The sequence below is a fragment of the Prionailurus viverrinus genome, chromosome A3 (assembly GCF_022837055.1).
Source record: "Prionailurus viverrinus isolate Anna chromosome A3, UM_Priviv_1.0, whole genome shotgun sequence".
Lineage (NCBI taxonomy): Eukaryota > Metazoa > Chordata > Mammalia > Carnivora > Felidae > Prionailurus > Prionailurus viverrinus.
In genome coordinates this window covers 88539550-88563017 of record NC_062563.1, presented here as the reverse complement: position 1 = coordinate 88563017, position 23468 = coordinate 88539550, and the positions used below count along the sequence as shown (strand labels likewise).

Sequence of the window (23468 nt, the reverse complement as noted above, 5' to 3'; positions counted from 1 at the left end):
GCCTAATCTAAAAATTTACAGTACAGGGCTATGTCCAGCACCTAATAATCCACTGAATTATTTTTTTGCACCTTTGCAACTCTTACAAACATATTAAATACAAATTCAAATGGTTTAAAAAGCAACTGTATTATGGTCCACAGAAGTACAGGCTGCTTGGTTTTTGTAGTTTCAAGCTAATACTAAATGACTTGCTAGAAGCTATCTTAAATAGGTCCTGGCAGAAACAGATGTTACTTCAAGCAGAAAAAAGTATCTCCCTAACACATTAAAAGCTGCAATTTTACTTAAACTTACCTGGGTCAAACTTGCTGTAATGTTATTTTATCCAGAAAAAATGGGAGTTTTAAGAAATCTTTGACCTATATATGAATGGTTGAAGCAAAGTGAAACCCTGCTATGCTATGACTTCCAGTAATACACGAAGAATCCCCAAACATCCTAAGTCACAGCGGTCTCCTGTCTGAAATCAGAGGCAACCAAGTCTTTAATAAAATCAGCCACAAACACAAGATGATATTTTAAATATACAGTAGGAACATTTATTTTAACACTTCTAAAAGATATTTCTCCATGCCTGATGATTTGATATAAAAATCAAACCCATCATACTTTCCCCATCAGTCTCTCCACATCAAGGGCAATCAGAAATTTGTACAACATGAATATTTGCTTCTGAAACAAAAATTACAAATTAATGATAACAAAAATACACAAATCAACTGGACCCTAAACGAATTTCTAATGAAGTCCTTCCCCTTTCCCCCAATCACCTAGAGCTTCTTTCTTCAGCCTCATTCTGCTCCTTTTCCTTTCTTTGCTTGGCCATGAACTTCTGTTAAAAGCAATTTGCAATATAAAATGTTTATTAGATGTAGCTTTGCTCTGTATACAAACGTATCTAATATATTTCACTGAATTTACAATTTAAAAGAGCCTGATCCTACAAAATAAAGATTAGAAACACATTGCCTTACATTAACATTCTTTCCTTCCATTCACCAGTCATCTGATATTTATGATATACCAGGCATTATGCTTGGTGCTTGGGGATTCAGTGGTCAACAAGATAGGTAAGGCCCTTTATTTCATGGAGCTTACATTCTAATGGGGGAAGAGAAATAATAAAAGAATAAATAAACAAGACAATTTTGGGTGCTGGTAAGCACTATAAAGGAAAGAAATACAATAAGGTAAGTGATCGAGGTTGACTCTTTTTGGAAGTGGGAGGGAGTTTTGTACTTCAGCTAGGTCTTTCTTAAGCACAGCCCTTTCTGGGAAGTTGATATTGGAATTCAGATTTAGCTAAATGATGGGGAAGAGGTGGCTATACAAGTGGCATTGGGAGACAGCAAAGGAACAGTGATACAAAGGTACAAAAGCAGCAAAGGGGCCTTTCATGTATGAAAAGGAAAGCCAAGAGAGCTAGGAAAACTGAAAGGTAGTGAGCAATAACAGTGAGATCAGAGAAACAGGAATCAGATCTTCATAGCCCTACAAGAAGAAGTCTGGATATTATTCCAAATGTAATACAATGCCAGTGGAAATTTTAAATGGAAAAATGACATGATAAAGTTAAGAGCACAGGTAGTAGAGCGTAACAGTTAAGGGTTTGAGGCCAGAATAGAACAGAGCTAGCTTCAAATCCTAGGTCTGCCATGAACTAGCTATGTGAACTTGGGACTAGATACTTGGGTTTAGATACTCTTTAAGCCTGTTTTCCTGATCTTTATAACTGGAACAATAAAAAATTTAAAAAAAAATTTTAAAAGTACATTTTGAATGACACCATCCACCTCCTAGAATTGACAAGGGGAGTAAATATGCTTCCAGCAAATAACAACTCAATAAATGTTAGAGCAGTGTTGATGCCAGATTCAAGGTAGAGGATATATAAAACAACTCTCAAAGATTCCGGAGGAATCAGAAACACTGCTTCAACTATGGTTAATGATGATTCTCTAAAGTAGTGCTTCCTAAAGATGAGTACAATTTTAAAAAGGGGAGAGGGGTTGTGATTAAATCCATTTAGGGAATGTGTTAAATAAAGTTTAGCAGATTCTGACTAGACAATTCACAAAATTTAAAAAGCTATGTGTCCATGATTCTGCAAGAGGCCATCAGAATACATGGTTTCCCACACTTTAATGGAGCATCACATGGGACTAATGACCTGCAGAATCTACTCTGGGGAATGCTGCCAGAGGAAAAGGAATAAAGACTCGGAGTTCCTGGCAAGGTACACTGAAGACTGTACTTTTGAACTGAAGAGGAATGAACAGGTACAAACCTTCAAAAGTTCTCCCAAAGGGAAAGAATGTACATTTTGGGGGGACACTTAAGCAGTTTGATTATAATACTACCCCCTGAAGAATTTCATGAGATGTTAAGAAAAAAAAGAGTTACCTCTGTATTTTGCTTATGACGTGTACTCTTGCAGTGATTTGTCATTGCTTTTTCACCTGAGTAGAAGAGGGAACAAATTGGACAGAAGAATCCAGCCTTCGGTACAAGAAAGTCCAAATCTAGAGGATGGCAGAAAGAGGGGGGAAGAGAGTGGAGGAAAATTAATAATTTATCTATAGCTGTGTTAATTTATCTAAACACAACAAACGTGCTAATCACAATATATATTTACATATAAACATAATATATACGGCTATGTACCTAGGGATCAAGAGCAATTAAGCTTTTAATCACAAAACCAATGTCTCTATCTTTGAATGGATTCTATAATATTCCAGAGCCTCCAGGATACCATGACATTACTTCAGAATAGCAATTTACTGGAAAATAATCTAAAAACCTTTGAAATAAACCTTTTTGGAATCCTATTAAAATGAATCAAGAAAAAAAGAGGCAGAACGATGGGTAACTGCTTGAGGAATATGCTGGGTAAACAAATATGGTGCTCCTTAGCTCATTTTAGCTGGCCACAAAACAGTTTGCCAGCCAAGCTTTTCAGCATGGTCTATTTAACTGAAATTTCTGCCTGGGCAAGTATAACTCAATTCTTTCCATAGCAGCAAATGAAGTACAGGAATACAAGAAGAGACATTTCCCAGAATGCAAAAAAAACCTTGCTAGGCCTAATAAACTGTCTTCAGAAATGCCAATGTGAATTTCTACTCTAAATAATCATCTAGGCAAGGTTACTGCATTAGTTATCTAAACAACAGAACGCTTACTACGGTACTGAACTTTTATTTCATATGGAGAAGGAAAAATGTCATGTTTATTTTTACCTTCGGGAACATCAGGTACCACTGATTTCCCTAAAGAATCCTCAATCTTCTTACGTTTTCGTTCTGGTTCTGAATCCTTCAATGCAGATTCTTCATCAACTAAAATCATTAAATTTTCAAGGAAAAAGTTATTCAAAATAGACTTACAGCCTATAAACCTAACATCAGATAGTCCCTGCCTTCAAAGATTAACTTATGGTTCATCTCTCTAAGTAAACCTTCCTTGGTTAATCCCACTTGACCACAATTCCAAGATTCTTCAATGTTAGGAATAAATGGACAAAAGCTAACAGCATATTTTGTTTATATATTGCTCTCAAAAGAACTTAAATGGTAATGGAAGAAGCCCAAGTTCTATAATTACCATCAAGAGTTAACTAGAGTATGTTAAAGGGCTGGGTTGGGCTGGGTTGGGCTGGGAAAGAGTGTGGATTAAGGAGGAAAAGACATGGGCAGAAAATAATTCTGATGCCCTGTACTGAGGCTCTTCCAATCAGGAAAAACTGAGCCTAAACTGACAGACAAGACCCTTGTCAGACAGAATCATAAGTGAAATTACAAATGTTAAAGCCCCGCAAAGTAATATGTGAGAAACATTCAATGTTAGCAGACTCTGCATAATATGATCTTGGGGGAAAACAAAAATGGGAACTGGTTCCAAGCAATCCTGGTTACCCTCAGTAGCTGTAATACCTTACTGTTACTGTGGTAGTTGACAAATCTCCTTCACATATACACCATCTACTTAGCATTTATCTTGTGTGAGATAGGCAGGTCAAATCATCATTATCCCTATGTCTTCAGAGACGGAGAAAGCAAAACCAAGACACAAGAAACTATAGGCATGCCCAAGGTCGCAAGGCTTGGACAGAGGCTAGAACCAAAGCTTGTGACTTCAAGTTCAGTGTCTCTCCATGCAACTGGGCCACTCTTCAACAAATATGAGGGGATGGACAGGAACTATGAAATCATTATTCCTGGTGTCTTACAAGTCATCAAGTCCTAAAGAGTCAATTAAAAAAGGCTCTCCCTTTTCTTGACTTGATTAAAATAGCCTGTAGTCTCTTCCTACAAAAGTTTATTCCCTCACCAGAGTAATAATAAACTTTCTCAAACATATTTGCTCCAGCTACATTTATCTTGTAATATTAAAAATATATGTTATATAAAATTATTTAAATAGATTAGAACAATTATTTTAGGTTTAAAATTATTTAGAAAATTACTTTTGCTTCTGCTAGGTCCTTTTGTCAAATGTATTGTCCATTAACAGAAATAAATTGTTATATAAACAGTATATAAGTCATCTTTATTCTTCAGCTGAGATGAGGCAGTTCTAGACAAGCTGGTAGTTGCAAACAGAAATCCTGGGAGAAAAACACTCATATGAAATCATGCTAGGAGCTATTTGTCAGATTACCAAACTACTAACTATAGCTTTGTATCAAGGAGAAGTTATGGAGAAGAACACACAAAGAAGGAAGAGTACCCACTTAGCCATGGGAGAGAGCTTCAAGAAAGACATGAACAATAGTAACGAATAATGCAGAGAGGTCAAATAAAACCAAATTAGGAAGAAAAGAAAACAATAAATCAAGCTGGGGGGGGGGGTTCTCTGTCAACATCAATTTCAGGAAGGTGAATTAGAAAGAAGTCAAAATACATTCAGTTTAATGAGAAGTGAAAACAGGTGATTCCTTCCAGATACTTCGCACTGAAAGCAAAGAGAAGGGGTGGGAACCAGAAGGATTCCCAAGTTAAGGGCATGTTTTTTTTTTTTTTTTAATGGGAAAGACTTGGCCATATTTTATATGTGAGGTGCCACGGTAGATCAAATACAAGTTGGTAGACAGGGGAGATACTCTATTTGCTCTGGTAAATGGAAATGAAAGCAAGGTTATCCAGGGAGGAATAAGCTGGGTAATGCAGTAGGTGATACAGAGTGGGGAAAAGACCCCTATTATATCTGGTTAGGAAATGAGAAGAAAAGAGGCCTAGAACAGACTGTGAAGCAGCACTGAGGGCACAGCTTAGATCAGATTCAATGAACTTGGACTGGATCACAGTTGGTAGTTTTTCCTTAAAGACAGGACAGAAAAGCAAGAGGGCAAGGAGGGTACATCAATAAGAATGGTACAAAGAATACCTTGTAGTGCTGTTTAAAGTCATCCTAGTAGTTGATTTTTTGCTTTAACTCTCTGAATCAGTTAACTTGAGACATGGAACTGTGTGTTTTTTCTTACCCTTTTTATAATTTTGCTCTGAATATAATAGACACAGTGACAAATATTTGTTGAGTGACTAGAGTATTCACTCTCACTAGACACTGATCCTTATTTGTTTCAACATAAATTTTATCAATGTTTAGACACCTTGTTTAATCCATTGGCTAGCTGCTTGGCAGCCTCCACAAAGCAAGGGATCTGGGCCCACAAATAAGAATTAAGCAATGATTTCTACTTGAGGCTGCAACATGGTCAGAATAATCTTTTGTGTATCATTTCCACAAAATTGTCATGTTTTATTGTCATATTCTATCATAAAAGGACTGCCTCCTATTCTGTTATCCCATTCTATTATATTCCATTATCTTCAAGTTACAAAGACAAAAATCTTTATCCAGGTAAGGCTGCCTTCTCTGCCTCACCCCCCACCCCCCCAACTCTATTTCACTGCTTTTCTACTTTTCTTCTTAGATGGTAGACCTTTGGAATTTCAATGACCACCTTGCGTTGTGTTACTTTCTACACTCCTCCCCACTTCCATCAATCCTGCTTTACCTTCACTAATTTGGAAGGCCTCTTCACCTTTCACTGGTTCTGTCGCAACAGCTCTTTCCGATGGTGGTGTTTTCCCAATTCTAACTCTCTTGGTTGGCGTTTTAGCTTTAAAGAGAAAGTCTAATTTATTGCTATAGTAATAGCATGCCATTCTTAGTTCAGAAATTATTTTGATCTTCCTAAAGTGAGCTAAACCTATTACTCTATACCATCAAAATATTACTTGACAGTGAAATGGTACCTTTACAAATTTTTCTAAATCCTAAATCTAAGGAAAAACTGGGAAGCAGTCTGGTATAATAACATCCTTCTATTCATCAAAAGCTGTGTTTTCCAGTAACACAAATATACCACTTTCATTCCAATTCTAATTTGGGCACTCTAGTTTGCTTTCCAGCTTTGTCATCTTTTCTTGAGGTACGATAACTTGGGACAAAGTGTGCTCTATAGTTAAAAGAAATCTGTGAACTTGCACACATTTCTTTGGATAGTATCACTGGCCATATAACTGCTTGTTGACTTCTTATATTAACACAGGAAAAATTAGTAATGCTGCAACATCTATTTTAAAAATTGTAAATGAAATCCCCTCATAAAGCAGAAAAACTACCACTTCTAAATACCTACCTGCTAAATGTCTTTCAATCATGGTTTTCAGATCTTCTTCCATAACATTCTCATTTATTGGACCAATGTGGGACAAGGCTTCAAGCTTCATCTTCTTTGTGTCCACAGCTCTCTTCTTTCTATCCCCCCTTTTATCTGTGGGATGGTCATTTTTGCTTTGTGCTAATTCAACTTTTAAATCATTGTCTCCATCTTCCTCCTCTCCAACTTCATCAACAGTAACAAAATTAAGCTCTTCTTTAAGGTTGTTAAAATCTGCCAGGGAGTCTTCATCCTCTTCAGTTACTTCATCCAAAGTCACTAAATGCAAATCACTGCTGTCATCCTGTATCTCATCTACAGTAACTAAGGTAGAAGGGTCTTCAGGCATCTGGGAAGAAATGAACCCAATGGGATCCCTTCCAGTATTTCCCTCATCTCCTTTAGTATTTAAAGTGGTAAAACTTAAGTCTGCCGATTCATTTAAAGGTATCTCCTCAACTTCTCCAATTTCATCCACAGTTACCAAGCGTTCCTGTTTGAGGAGATCTTGCTCTTCAGCCACTGACAGTACAGTAACATCTTTAGGTTCACTATGGGAAATGCAATCATCTTGATCAATTAACTCATCTAACGTAAGAAGTGAATTTGAATTTTTTACCATTTCTTCCATATTTATTTCTTCTTCATCAATTACTTCATCCACAGTGACTAGAGCTTGTGCTAGATGTGCAGCTCCATCTTCCTCTTCCCCAATCTCATCCAATGTTACAAAAGATAATTCCCCCTCAACAACACGAGGGGCAGAAGTTTTCCCCTTCTTCTTCTTTAAGTTAAGTTCAGAGGAAGGGGTATTTTTCAGAGCTTCTTTTCTTTTTCCCTTTAGTGGGTTCTGCTTGGCTTGAAAAGGATTTACTTCTTCTATAACCTCATCTACTGTGACAAATTCATCCAAATTAAATGGAAATGATGATTCCTGTTGAAAAGATTAAAAAAAAAATCACAGAACTGTGAACAGAACCAGATACCAACAACTGGTCAGGTTCCAAATAATCTCAGTAAATGTGCATGAAGGATCATCTGTGAGAATTTCAGGGCAAAGAAATTTCCTATAGGCTGAAAGAAGCTAGTTTTTAAAGCCCCACAAATGAATCAGCTCTAATTCATAATAAACAACACCAAAGGTAAAATCTTAACAAGATCAACCTACTTTCACCTTTACTTAATTTCAGTAAGATTACAATTATTTCCTAAGTGATATACGAGTTTTGAAATATGAAACACAAAAATACTATACTTAAAAGCACTTACCAATTACAACAATGTAAAGAATTTACTGTTCCCTGTTAAATGTTACCTAACAAGTGTTCTAGGAGACTTATCAGACTATTAAAAGTACCTCAAATGTAGCCGGAAAGTAAATAGCTAAGTAGATTGCTCCATTAACCAATTAAGATATACAGCATTAATATGAAGTTTATTCTTACTAAGTAAGACTTAATGTCAAATACAACTGCATTTGGAAAAAAAAAAAAAACACAACAACAGTATGTGGGACGCCTGGGTGGTTCAGCCAATTAGGCGTTCAACTCTTGATTTCAGCTCAAGTCATGATCTTATGATTGTGAGATCAAGCCCCATGTTGGCTCCACACTGAGCATGGAGCCTGCTTGGGATCCTGTCCGTCTCTCCCTCTGACCCTCCCTCACTTGCACACACTTTCTCTCTTTCAAAATTTAATTCTAAAAGAGACAGAGACAGAGAGAGAGAGAGAAAAAACAGTATCTGTAATTTGAAAAATGGTGTTAATACTGAAGAAAATAATCCCCAACAGGCCTCCTACAAACTTAGTATGCTATCAACAATCAATTACTAGTATATATAATGACATCAGAACATACACTCAGTAAGGGGGTGGGGGAGGGAATGGACATGTAAGCATTTGTAATACCCACTTATTAAGACAACAGAAATAACTGTTATCCTTACTTCTGCTTCTTAAACTACTACCATTTCTCCTTGCCCTGAATAAAATAGGCCCCAAATCATCCCTTACCAGGGGAAAAAAATAAAATGACTAAAAAAAAAATATTTTATGCATGGTAGGAAACCTAAAATATCAAACAACAATAACAACAAAAAGAAGACATTTATTTGGCAGTAGAACTTAGTACCAGGAAAGTAAATCTTAAGAGCCCATCCAGTTAGGTTAAATTGAGCATCTCAAAAGGAAGACCTGTTTGCAAGTTCCACAGAATGGCAAGGACCCCAGTCAAACACCGGTCTTCTTTACACATGTGCTTTTATTCTGTTTATAACCTATTGCCATCAATATAAGATTGGAGGGATTTTCCTATTTTAATTCCCTTCCTACCCCTGCCTAATTTTTTGCCCTGCACCATGAACACAAACCATTTAGCCTAGCTCAAGGTCAAAAAACAAATTGGTGGTAGGGTCAAAAAAAAAGGTATCTCATTCCTGTCCCTTGCTCTGTATCAAACTGACTATTACAGGAGAGACACAAGTTACACCACAGATGAACTCTTCTGTTGAAGGACAGAATAGAAGGCTTAATGTTAGTGACTTGTTTCTTACCTCTTTAGATTTGGAACTTCTACCAGTGGTGCCTTTAGGATTCTTAGTGTTTTGCCCAGCCAAAGTCTGAAACATTAAGTAAAAAAATATAGAAAAACAGAATTTACAACTATGTTATTAATGTCCTTAAAAAAAAAAAAAAGAATCCAAACACCAAACAATATCCAAACACATTTAATTATGCAAACAGTTAACAGGTATAGCACACTAAGTCAACAATCATTTAACAGTACAGGCATCATCTCTGTAAGCTGTAGTTAAATTGTTTTATTGATCTTTTCTTCCCTATAGCCACAATGTCTAAGTTGGGCAATCAGTAAGCTGATAAAGGAAGCTTCACTTTAAGAAAGAAAACCGTTTCCCATTCAGAAGCAGAGTGCTAAGTCACCTCAGGACATTCACTGCAGAATTTTTTTTAAACCAGTTATATTTCTGACCACATTTTATCCAAATAACGTTTTTCAAACCTGTTAATAAATTACTAACTTGAGCTTATTATTTAAATGTCTATTGGCTTAACTCGATGGAATCATTAAGAGAAACTGAGTTTGGGAATGGAGTGAGGAGATGAAAGTACAAAACAAGATTACATCTCCTACTCCAAAGCTACCACAGCAGAGCTATTTCAAAGATACACTGAGCCATTCTTCCTACCCTCCTCACCTTATTGTTGCTGTCATCCCGTTTCATGATGGAAGGTCTAGCCTCTGTTTCCTGAGATTGTTTTGTAATATCCCTGTAATCCAGTTTAGAATCCTTGCCTTGCAGGGCTGAGATCCTTCCACTGCCTCCTCTGGTAACACCGCAATGAGTGGGTCTGAATTTATTGCTGTTTTCAGCCAAGCCTGACCTGGCACTTGGAGGTTTAAGGAGACCCAATTCCTTGGCTGAAAGTTTCTTTTCAGCATTTATTTGATCTCTGAGTACAGATTTTAGAAAACTTTTCTGGTTTTCAGATTTTGAAGCTGTAGCTTTTGCCTTTGGAGAGGAGACCATACCGGCCTTGATGCTTGATTTAGTGCTAGATGTATTTGATACAGCCAACATACTAGTTTTACTAGTTTCATCAGGCTTGTTGGCCTGACCCATTCCTTTATTTGGGTATGCCTTGATCACAGCATTTTCTGCAGGCTTTTCTTTCACTGCTGCCATAATCTTTTCCAACTTCTCTGCAACCATCCTAGCATCATTCCTTTCAGCCTTTTCTGTTCCTATCTGCAGATCCATTCTGGTTTCCTTACTATTAATTTCATTCTTCTCCTTTTCATCCATGTTACTTTTCTCAGGAATTCCCTTTTTGTTCACTGCTTTCTCATCCCCAATGGCAATTCCAGGTACTAAGGCCACAACACAAGGAGATGGTACTATTTCTGAAACAGTTTCGTGTTTGTCCACTTCAGCTACAGCTTCTATCATAGACTGTGTAATCCCAGAAAAGAAATCTTCTGCTTCAGCTGGAGATTCTTCTAGAATTCCTTTAATGTTCCTTTCTTCTATAAATGCACTGTCAGATGTAGATAATTCTGTTTCAGGGTTAATAATTTCTGCCTCTTCCTTCTCAAAGTCACTGGTATACACCTGCTGATTTAAAACACACTCCTCTACATTTTCAGTAAATAATTCAATACTGATTGGAGTGGATGCTACAAGAGGAATTTCCACTTTGACCTCTTCTCCTTGAGTTTCAACTTCCAACGTTTCAATAGCAAAGTCAGAGTCACATAGTGCTTTTTCAGGTTCCTCCACACAAGGTTCTTCCAGCTGTACAGAAGTTTCTGTTTCAATGTTGGGAACAGTTTCTTCTTCAACCTCACTAGGTTTAACAGAGGGACTATCAGCTGCTGTTTGCACCTCACTTTCATCAACTGGACTGTTTTTCAAGTCAGGGCTAAAAGTATTTAAAAACAAACAAAAAAAAGAACACAAACAAAAACACAAACAAAAATCAAACTATGATGAGAATTCAACCATTATAAATAATCCTGTTGATGCCAATTGTTAAGACTTCCTGATGCATTAGTAATAAGCACTGGGAAATCCAGCCAATAGGCATTAAAATGGTAAAGATGTTTTGACATAAATATGTAAACAATATAAAATTTTTAAAAAGATCCTCCATTGCATTGAAGATTTCTTCTTAGTTCAAAGGAAATAATGACAAAACTATGATCACTGATAAAATTCTTCTAACCAATTTTTTTCCTTCTGGGTCACGTTTGCACTAGACATGAGAAGGCTGAATGTGAGACATCTCAAATTATTAAGATCTTCCCAAGAGTGCTAACTAAAATAATAAAATATATGTATAGTTCTACAATGAAACTAATAATCCATGCATTGAAATTTAAAATTTTAAGTGAATCTTACCTAAAATGAACAGAAAAAGAAACTGGTAGGGAGGAAGGCTATGCTCTTAACCATGTCAACTCTTTTTTTTTTTTTTTTTGGATGTGAGACAGATTTGTTTTTCCCAAGAACTGTATTTATTACTAATAGTAATACGTAAAAGAAATCTTTCTTTGGAAGTATCTTTTAAATACTCTATTGGATTCAAAGTTAGAGGTAAAACTAATAGAATCACCTTAACATAGAGTATGTGCCTTTGGCTACCTGAGTGAGAAAGTATATATTAAAAGAAATCTTTCCAGTTACAGAAGAATAATTTAGAATTCTGAAGTCTTAAGTAAAATTGTTCAGAAGAAATGGAGAAAATGCATGGCAAGTATATATAATTGATCTTTTTTCACTGTGGTCTTCCTAAATCCAAAGTAAACAAAAGTGTATGTGATTCTGTAATTCAACTTCTTTCACTGAGACAGAGACAGAATAACTTTTCATATTAATGTTCCATAGATCAGAGGTTATCTTGAAGAATGACAAGGAAAATCTGAGCTTCCAAAGCAATGCTATCAAAACAAATCAAATGTAACAAATACATCCACTTAATTACATTAGAAGCAGTACATTAGAGGAAGACATCAGAATGCCATTTCAATACCTCATAGTAAAGAATATTGGTTTTTTTCTTCCTAGTTTTCAAGGAAGGAGGGGATGAGACATCTGCTCGATATGATTCTCAGAGGATGGCTATATATCTTTTAGTTAATGCAAGATGAGGCGTATCAGTGTCCTGAGATGTTAACATTTCAAAACTTTGGAAAAAGTAAGTGCTACCGTATCAGGGTCTAATCATTTGAGACAATAAACTGGTCTTCTCCTCCAAAGATGGTTAAGTTTAAACTTCCAAAGGAAAAAAATGTTCTAAGAGATTGGAGAAACACCTCTTGATGAAAAGTTATAAAGGCAGAATTTGAGAAATTTAAGTTCAAAAGTCAGTAACGACAGACTTTAATCCGTATGTATTCTATTCATTTATATAACCTTCCTTTATATGCTGAAAGGGTTTAAAACTTTTTATTTGAAATAATTCACATCCCTTATATTCAAAAATACCAATGGCTGATTTTAAGGGTTCCAAATCCTTCAAACTAGTCAAAATAAAACTTGTGGCCAAGTACAAATATGACAAAGATAAGAAAAACTTGTGACATTTAGTTATAGCAGTTATGTAAATAATTGCTTCTCAAAATGTAAGCTTTCATTTTTAAATTTACAAGACTCATTTTCAATAAAGAAGATTAAATTCAAACTCCTGCCTCATTATAGAACTAAACCATTAACACTAAAGGCTTTATAAATTAGAGCTATACAAAAACACCAAATCTACTGAGCTAAAGGAAAACAATGGAGACGTTGATTCCTGGCTCTAGGACATAGTAAGTCCTTCCACTTTACCATATTTAAGGTTTGTCAAAAAAAAGCCATTATCTTTTATACAAATCACTATGCAGTTCCATACTTCAGAGAGCATGGACCTACTTAGATAAATGGCTTAATACGACGTTTGTTTATATGCATTTGTCTTTTAAAATTATAGTGCTTTCTTCATAGATTTCATTTACCAAAAACTAACATCTAGTTTTCTGGCTAATATGGGAAAAAGCCTCCGTGTTCATCAAGTTAGCCTGGAGAGTCAATTTGAGATGTCAAATAAATGAATTATTAACACCGAAGTATGAAAAAAAAAAAAAAACCCTTTTAAAGATCAAAGGAATACACAGTCAAGTTTTGGGAAATGGCACAAAAAAGAAATAGGAAAGACATCCAGGATATAAGTATCTAATTTCCAACCCTGTCCCACTTCCACCTCCCCATAAATACCAGGGTTTCAAAACTCAAAAAAAGCTGGACATGAGAACAAAGGTTAATACCATACCCTACACTTTGCGAGAAACTTTAGACTACAATTTAACAATACTGAAGATTAGTATTTACATTTCAGAGGGCCACTGGGAAGTTCCCAACATTATTAACGAGTTGGTGAAAACTGCACCTTGCATCCTTAATCACATGGTAAGTAAATAATGTTTACATGGGAGGGAATGAGAACAGGCAAAATGTAGAATATTATTAATACATCCATAGATTTCCTTTAAAAACAGGAAATACATTTAAATACATTAAACTAATTATAAACAAAATAATCACATCAAGATGAATTAGCACTCAAAAGTGCCTCAAAAACAAAAACAACACAAGCACCAATATTTTCCCAGGATCACTTTACTCCGATAAAGAAATGTGAAGTATTCAGGCCCCATCCCACGTCTTTTTCTCTAATGTATGTAAGTCAGAAAAAACTGCAAAACGGAAATTAAGTTATTAGTACTAGAATTTTAAAAGTGAATTTTATAAGATTAAACAACTATCTGTAAATTCATTAAGAAGTATGTTTGGGGTGCCTGGGTAGCTCAGCTGGCTGAGCGTCTGACTCTATTTCAGCTCAGGTTATGATCTCATGGTTGGTGGGTTTGAGCCCCACACCAGGCTCTGGCTGACAAAGAGACCACATGGGATTCTCTCTCTATCCCCCTCTCTCTGCCCCTCCCCTGCTCACACGCACACAGGCTCACTCTCTCTTTCTCTCAAAAATAAACAAACTTAAAAAAAAGAAAGGATGGGGCGCCTGGGTGGTTCAGTGGGTTGAGCATCCGACTTCAGCTCAGGTCATGATCTTACAGTCTGTGTGCATTCGAGCCCTGTGTCCGGCTCTGTGCTGACAGCTCAGAGCCTGAAGCGTGCTTCCGATTCTGTGTCTCCCTCCCTCTCTGCCCCTCTACTGTTTTACACTCTGTCTCTCAATCTCTTTCTCTCTCAAAAATAAAATAAACATTAAAAAAAAATTAAAAAAAAAAAAAAGATCTTTGATTTTAAAAGGTGAGTCAAATAATGAGAGGAAAAAATGACCAGAACACAGACAATAGCTGTTCGTGCAGACCTGAAACTATGTCAAATGAAATACATAAGATGAATTTTTGGAAGAGTCTACTCACTTAATCAGCCGGAGTTAGTGTGGCCAAATTGTAGGTCTACCTATATTACATGTGGCATTACCACTCAATAAGCCCTTTGTGGGCTTCTATATTCAACAGTGCTGTTGGCATTACGTCTTAGACATGTGAACATAATTGGTATTAATAATGTACAATTTAAAAAAGTCTGTACTGACACGTACAGCAAACCTAATTGCTTAAAGTTACCAACATATTTTGAAGTACTCTTAATTACCTTTATCATTTAAAAGCGTCATGTAAGAATTACTAAGACAAACTGAAGCAACTAGTGGCTCAGTCAGGTGAGCATCCCACTTCAGCTCAGGTCATGATCTTAAAATTAGTGCATCAAATAAAACAAAATATCCATATTTAAACACTTTCAAAATGCTCTTTCAAACTGATAAGCTCTTACTATAAAGACTCTAACAAGGGCAAATCACTTAGTAGTAAAAAGGGAAAAGAATTCTAAATCAGTGATTCTCAATGAAAAGCAGTAAAAAGAAGGTAATTAATTGGTTGAGGCAAAAGTGGTTATAAGGGTGAGAAAGTTACTAAGAAGAGGGTGTATTATATATAGTCTAAATAAGACTGGGAGTCACTAGTTTGTATAAACACATAAGAACAAGTTTTCATCTTTTATCCAAGTTTTCAAACATTATTTTGTTTTATAATAAATATCCTTCCCCCAGTTGTTTTCAAAAAGTATCAAAATACATACTGAATACTTTCTTTTTTGCTTTTAAGTCAATGAAATTTTATTACTGTGTTTAACTTTTCTGGGATAGAAAAATCTAACAAGAATACTGATAACAGAAATTGAGTTGTTCAAGAGTCCTCGTGAAACATTTCATAAAGAAGTCATATTTGTGTATTTAATTCAAACTGAGTTTACATATTTGGTTTTTCTAAAGTTTCAGTAAATACCTTACAGAGACTAAAAAACAAAACAATGCTCCCTCAAACAGTCAGAAAAAAAACAAAAAACAAAAAACAAACCAAAGACACACAAACTGCCCCACACTTCATATATATAACACAAAATGGACATGGAAGATACAAACTTTTTGCTACAAGTGAACAATTACTATAAAAGGCAGAAACAAAATTCAGTAATTAAATACTATGCAAAAATGACAGCAAACTTAAAGCAACATACCTTTCTTTTCCTAGTTCTGGGTCTTTGTCAGCTTGAGCCTGTAACACAATTCCACATTTCATTAGAGGCTATTCTACCGGATTTTAAATATTTAACCCATCAGTGCAATGTTTTCAGTTCTTAAAATCTAAGCTAAAGAAGCAAGACCACATCTTAAAAATAAAACAGTTTTCAGTGTCCACTTTAAATTTCAGATTCTAGAATTTTCTTCTCATTAAAAAGCCCTAAGGTAGGTTATAGAGAATAAGTGACACACAGAAATTAATCACAGAAAGTCTCAATGTTGATACAAACAATAAACTTTTTTAACTTTAAAAGCTTAGAATTAACTGCCTTTTTTAAAAGAATAAAAACCATCAACATCTTCATTGTGCAATTATTATTTAAAAAAACTACTTATAAGAAAGACTACTGAGGATGGCTGGAAGGGTGTTGGGTGGGGCGAAGGGCTAAATGGGCAATGGGCATTAAGGAGGGCATTTGTTGAGGGGTGCCTGGGTGGCTCAGTCGAGTGAGTGTCCAACTTCAGCTCAGGTCATGATCTCATTGTTCATGGGTTTGAGCCCCACATCGGGCTCTGCACTGACAGCTCAGAGCCTGCAACCTGCTTCAGATTCTCTGTCTCCCTCTCTCTCTGTCCCTCCCCTGCTGGTGCTCTCTCTCTCTCTCTCAAAAATAAGCACTAAATAATAATAATAATAATAATAATAATAATAATAAAAAGGAGGGCACTTGTTGGGATGCACACTGTGTTGCTGTAAGTGGTGAATCACTAAATTCTATTCCTGAAATCATTATTACACTACATGTTAACTAACTTGGATTTAAATAATAGTAAAAACAATCTTTAAAAAAAAAAAAAAAAAAGGCTTTCTATTCAAAACACCTAGAAGTGCTGAGCAAAATTTAACAATAATCCTTTTAAACATGTATCTAAACCACTAAAAAATAATGTCCTAGGGCCCAAAATGGAAATTAAAATTCAATGCGTATGGGGGTACCTGGGTGGCTCAGGTCATGCATGATCTCATGGTTTGTGAGTTTGAGCCCCGCACTGGGATCTCTGCTGTCTGGGCAAAGCCCACTTCAGATCCTGTCCTCCTCTCTCTCTGTCCCTTCCCTCCACCTCCCACGCATGTGCGCTCTCTCTCGCTCTCTCCCTCAAAAATAAAGGAAGTTTTGGGGTGCCTGGGTGGCGCAGTCGGTTAAGCGTCCAACTTCAGCCAGGTCACGATCTCGCAGTCCGTGAGTTTGAGCCCCGCGTCAGGCTCTGGGCTGATGGCTCAGAGCCTGGAGCCTGTTTCCAATTCTGTGTCTCCCTCTCTCTCTGCCCCTCCCCCGTTCATGCTCTGTCTCTCTCTGTCCCAAAAATAAATAAACGTTGAAAAAAAAAAATTTATAAAAAAAAAATAAATAAATAAATAAAGGAAGTTTATAAACAGATAGATAACATTCGACGCCTATGTAACCAACACTGGTCCAGGCACTGGACACATCAGTGAACAAAATAGCAAAAACGTCTGCTCTTTAGAGCTTATACATACTATCTATATGCTTTTTCTGTGGGAATCATGTGTATTCTGAGTGGGGAATTATCTTTCTCTGTATTTTGTCAGATTAAAAAGTGAAAATTATACTTTAAAGAAATTGAACAATGTGCCTAGAGAAGATTCCTGGTGTGGGTGATGGGAGTCCCAGGCCTTCGTTACTGGGGCATCTTGCTGGGCAGTCTACAGTGTAATGATACATAAAGATGAGAGTTGATAAGCGCCAATCACAGTATTTACAATCAATCTTCCCATTCACAGGAGAAACTTATGGGGGGGGGGGGCTGTATGACAGTAGAGGAAATCTATACCAGATACCCTTATTAGCTAGCTTGCTTCTTTATTCATAAATGAGAAAAACAAATGCACAACAGAAAGCAAGATAAGCATACAAAACAGACTGAAGATATTTCAGAGAACTGCAATCAGTTCCAACTGAAATCCACAAAATCAGTTACAGGTGTTACTTCCAGAAAGACAGAACACTAAAGAGGAAGACTTTCTTTGGGAAAAGGAACACACCAATCTTTATAAATTCACTGAGTGCTCTAAGCAGGATATATGAAGTCCCAAACCAAGATAAAACCTCAGAGGGGCTATCCTTGACAACCCTAAAATACACATTCGCCCCCATCTATTACTCTCTCTACCTTTTTATCTTGATTGGTCTCCATAGCACTTCATAGCATTTTTTACCACTTGGTGTGTGTGTGTGTGTGTGTGTGTGTGTGTGTGTGTGTGTGTGTGTGAGAGAGACAGACAGACACATACACACATACAGAGATTTATAGATTTATAGTCTGTCTTCTCTATTAAAATATAAGCTCCTTGAGGACTTGGGACATCAACTCCTCTGTTTACCCATGTATTCCAACACCTAAAATAATGCTGGCATATAGATAAGGCATTAGATAAATATCTGCTTAATGAATAAATGAATAAAAGCTGAAAGCCTTCAAAAGAAAAAAATACATGAGATATGATTAGAATCAGCTTTCTCCTTAACAATACAGGTTAAGGGGCACCTGGCTGGCTCAGTCAGTAGAGCATGTGACTCTTGATCTTGGGGTTGTGAGTTCAAGTCCCATGCTAATTGTAGAGAATACTTAAAAAAAAAAAAAAAAAAAACATTACAGGTGAGGAGCACAGAATTCTCCATCTAGAAAACCTATCAATGAAATATGTAAAAGCAAAATAAAGTCAATTTCAAATATGCAGGGATTCAGAGTGTTTACTGTCCATACACAATTTCTGCGGAAAATTGTTTGATGATGTAATCTAGCAAACAGAAAAGCAATCCAAGAGAGGAGGAGATACAGAATCCAAGAAATAACAGAAGTAACTCAGAAGAGCAATAAAAATAAAGTAAACATATACAGTTGCTTTACAAAACAAATGGCCATAAATTTAGAAAAGTCAGAAGAATCGCTCTAACAAGAGTAGATTCTATTCAACAAATAGTAATTAAGTTATATAACCTGAAGAACATGAAGACAATCATCCTTTTTCCTCTCAATAACAACCCCTACCCCAAACTACAGGAAATAATCCAAATACTGAAGAAAACAAAAACACAGCATCATTTTGAAAAACGAATGTAAGAAAGTCACCTCCAACTGTACAAGATACTGTATTTCCTTCTTTACACAACCACCCTGATACTACTGAATTCTGTAGTTAGTATCTTTTTTTTTTTAATTTTTTTTTTAATGTTTATTTTTGAGACAGAGGGAGACAAAGCTGAGTGGGGGAGGGGCATAGAGAGAGGGACACACAGAATCTGAAACAGGCTCCGGGCTCTGAGCTGTCAGCACAGAGCCCGATGCGGGGCTCGAACCCACAAACTGTGAGACCATGACCTGAGCCGAAGTCGGACGCTTAACCAACTGAGCCACCCAGGCACCTCTGTAGTATCTTCTTAATCAAGATATCAAAAATACAGATATTAGTTTTTAGTACTTAGAATTAAGCCTTCATGCTTCATATGCAGGGGTAACTATAGTTACATAACTAAAGGTTGTAACGAACACCTGTGTAACAAAAATGAAAGGTAACAAAATGAAAGGGGGAGGGTGTTGAAGAGGGTAATACAAGGATGCTAATTACTTAATTAACTCATTATAAACACAGTAAATTAAAACCTGTCATTTAAAACATTTGGGGACATGATTTATTTCCATTTCCTAGTCTAGCTTTCATTACTTCTCATAGAGACTATTACAATACCTTGAAATTAGTCTACCTGCTTCAACCATCAATTTACCATTTTTTGAATCAATATAATGGACACTATGTGACATGCTCAAGACTACGAGGCTGTCTTATCAGTGGTGGAGCTAAGTCTTTGTTCTTATGTTCTTCAATTTAATAAGCCATAACAATAAGGTTCTGAATAAAAGCTTGGGAAGTAAAGTATCAATTCAGGCAGAGGTTTTTGATAATTTTCACTTCATTTTCTTTAGGTCTAAAGATGTGGGACTGTATTTTTAGAAAAATAATTTCTATATCATCAATGTTTACTATAATTCTGAACAATGTCATAACAAAATATCAAAAACACAAAATTTTAAAAATACAATATTCTGTTGAGATGCTAAAAACTTTTAAAATTGTTTCTGAAATTATCAGCTTAAACAAGTCACTCATATTTGTCTGAAATCAGTACCTACCACATGATACATTTACTTATAGATGCTCTATTTAATTTGGCTTTAGATGGTGGAATTGTATTTTTTCTTGAGCTAGCATTTGATTTTTGGCACATTAATAAACAAAAAAAAACCATGCAGACACCAAATATAGACCCTATTATTTACCTCCTATTATGGAGATACAATGAAACTATTACAGAAAACGTGTTAATTCTTTTGAAGGTGGTTTACTTATCATTTTCATACATGTATTATTACTGTGTAAGCCAATAATCTGTAACTCTTATGTCTTATACAAGAGTTTAAAATAAATTAAAGAAAGAAATAAACAAATTTCTATCAGCAAAAGGCCAAAATGGACCAAAAGTAGACTCTGCATTCTGGAGATAATTATGACCATGTTACATATATAGAATCATTCTACACATATGTCTGTAATAAGTATCAGAATGAACATGTTACATTTTTCAAAATTACTTCACATGACTAATTTAAACAAATTTATACTGCACCATAAACCATGACAATTGGAGTAGTGATTGCAACACAAATTTTTAAAAGAATGTCTAAACTTAGTACCAATTTGACTACTCTCCAAGAATAATTCTTAAAAAATTTCCTTCAGAGTACCTCTTTCTAGTTTTGCAAGAATGACCTTTACAGTTTTTTTTCATTTTCTAAAAGCACAGAAGTTTATACAAAATAATCTTACCTCTGATGAATCCATCTTTGGAGATAATGTGCAGGTCAATACATGGTCACCTATGTTCTGTGGATTTTGTTTCAGAAAGCTATACATTGACTGAGCAGATTCAGGGCTATCTAACTGAAGAATTGCCTTTGGAGAAGATAAAAAAAAAAATATTAAGTAGCTCCTAAAAACAAAACAAAACAAAACAAAACAGACCTAAAGTACAATTGCCATATGATCCAGGAATTCCACCCAAAATAATTGTAAGCAGGGACTCTAATGGACATCTGTATGCCCATGTTCATATCAGTGTTATTCACAATAGTCAAAAGGTGGAAGCAACCTAGTATCTATCAACGGATGAGTAGATAAATGAAAATGTGATATATGCAAACAATGGATTATTATTCAGCTTTATTTATTTTTATTTACTTATTTTGAGAGGCAGAGAGAGAGAGAGAGAGAGAGAGGCAGGCAGACAGGCAGAGGGAAATTCCAAGCAGTCTCTGCACCATCAGCCTGGAGCTGGATGCAGTGCTCACACCCACAGAACCGTGAGATCATGACTGAGCTGAAACCAAGAGAGTCAGAAGCTTAACCAACTAAACCATCCAAGTGCCCCTATTATTCAGCTTTAAAAAGGAAGGTAATTCTGACATGTTACAATATATTCTGAAGACTTTAGACTAAGTGAAATAAGCCAATCGCAAAAGATCAAATATTGTATGATTCCACTTATGTGAGGTAGCTGGAGTAGTCAAATTCATAGAGATAGAAAGTAAAATGGTAGAATGGTGGTTGTCAGCAGCTAGGAAGAGGGGGAAGGGGGAAGGAGGAATTACTGTTTAATGGACAGAGGGTTCCAGTTTGGGAAGATAAAAAAAGTTCTGGAGATGGATAGTGGTAATGGTTGTTTAACAACATGAATATACTTAATGCCACCGAATGGAAACTTAAACAGGGTTAAAACAAAAAGTTCAACAAAAACACTTTCTAATTTTTATAAAGAATGGATATATTTTTCTTCCAGACTTCAAATGTGATTTCAAAGGTGAGGTAAATCTTCATTTCAAAGGAAACAAGAGAAAACAATCCTTAAAATGTTGCAAAATCAAGGCAAAATGGCAAAGTATGATAGGTATTTTTAAGAAATTTAAAGAATACCTACCAAAAAATTAAACTTATCAAAATTCCTTATGCCATCTGTCATCTCCCTTCCCTATGTCACACTATTTCTAAAGTATTTAACAATCTAACATGCTCTATGTATCAGAAGCATGTCAAAATTAGTCATCTACTTTTGATGAATTAGGTGCTTTTTCAGAAGCAAACATTCTCAACTCTGATATGAAATGCTACTTTTCTAGGTAATACATGCTTCACCAAAATCTAGTTTTTGGGGTACCTGGATGGCTCAGTCAGTTAAGTATCTAACTTCAGCTCAGGTCATGATCTCACAGTTCAAAAGTTTGAGTCCTGCATCAGGCTCTGCACTGACAACTCTGAGTCTGGAGCCTGCTTCAGATTCTCTATCTCCCTTTCTCTCTCTGCCCCCTCCTCCTCTTAGGCGCAGGCGCGCACTCTCTCTCTCTCTTGCAAAAATAAACATTTTTCTATTAAAAATCTAATTTTAAGTATCTGAATTAAATATTAAACACAGAGGGCACAGCAAATGTAGAGGTTAACAATTTCTTTTAAGGAAGGAAGCCAAACCATGAAGTAAAGGGCTGATCATTTTATACTTCTTCCCATATAACTAAACAAAGAGACCAAACAACTCTCTATGTGTTTTATGGCTGGAAGGGACTTTAGGAACTATCTGGCAATACCTTTTTTCAACTTAGATGAGAACTAAAAGTGTAAGCCATCTCAGCCAAGGTCACAAAAGTAATTAAGCTTAGATGAACTCAAATCTGACAGCTCAGAGCCTGGAACCTGCTTTGGATTTTGTGTCTCCCTCTCTCTCTGCCTCTCCCTCTCTCGCTCTCTCTCAAAAATAAATAAACATTAAAGAACAAAAACAGAAACAAAAAGCTAGGAGTTCTGAGGAGAAAGTGATCATCTCTTGCTTCTTATCACAGCATAGGAAAAAATATGCTGATCTATCATAGTGCTGCTAAGAAATTAAATAATGTTTATAGGCGCTTCAGTTCAGAAGATGAATTATAAGTTGCAAACCCATGTGGCACATGGGTGGCTCAGTTGGTTAAGTATCTGACTCTTAATTTCAGCCTAGGTCATGATCTCACAGTTCATGAGTTTGAGCCCTGTGTTCGGCTCTGCAGTGACAGTGTGGAGCCTGCTCAGGATTCTCTTTCCTCTCTCTCTCTCTCTCTCTCTCTCTCTCTCTGCTCCTCCCCTGGTCACACTCCAAATCTCTCAAAACAAACAAACAAACAAACAAACAAACAAACAAACAAACAGCAAATCCGTAAAAGTACAGGGTTTAGTCATATATTCTCTACAGAACACACAGCTAAAACAGAAGGAGCCTCCTTACCTTGTTTTTGTTACTCATGAATACATGGTGATCTACTTTTCCAAACTGAAGTCCAACACAAAGTACACACTGAAGTCCATCTTCTGGTAAGTTATCAAGATGTACAAATCGATTGTAAATCTTATCTACATTTGCCTGTAGTTTTTTAAGAGAGAACACAGAAAAAGAAAAAGTATGAATTATTAAACTGTAAAACACAGATTAACAGTAAATTTAATTTTTCCGAGGTCAGATGATGTTCTCTCCCAAAGGTAAGAAAATGACTATGTGAGTGAAGACAGTGAGATCTTAGTTTTAGATT

General features: G+C 35.9%; 1 protein-coding gene across 10 annotated transcripts in view; it reads right to left on the bottom strand.

Moving 5' to 3' along the window:
- Window positions 1–514: 514 nt before the first annotated feature.
- ZNF638 (zinc finger protein 638) overlaps window positions 515–23468 on the bottom strand; it is a 138066-nt gene continuing 115112 nt past the window's right edge. For 5 of the 10 annotated variants that reach the window (XM_047851989.1, XM_047851988.1, XM_047851992.1 and 2 more), the window contains 11 exons: window positions 23168–23302; window positions 20689–20814; window positions 15779–15816; window positions 9890–11114; window positions 9227–9292; window positions 6653–7607; window positions 6026–6145; window positions 3246–3344; window positions 2407–2525; window positions 774–835; window positions 515–675 (listed from right to left, as the gene is read on the bottom strand). In XM_047851989.1, the coding sequence (XP_047707945.1) occupies window positions 645–675; window positions 774–835; window positions 2407–2525; window positions 3246–3344; window positions 6026–6145; window positions 6653–7607; window positions 9227–9292; window positions 9890–11114; window positions 15779–15816; window positions 20689–20814; window positions 23168–23302 (2976 nt within the window). In that variant the 3' untranslated portion in view covers window positions 515–644. The other 5 variants (XM_047851990.1, XM_047851996.1, XM_047851991.1 and 2 more) reach the window with 5 other exon arrangements.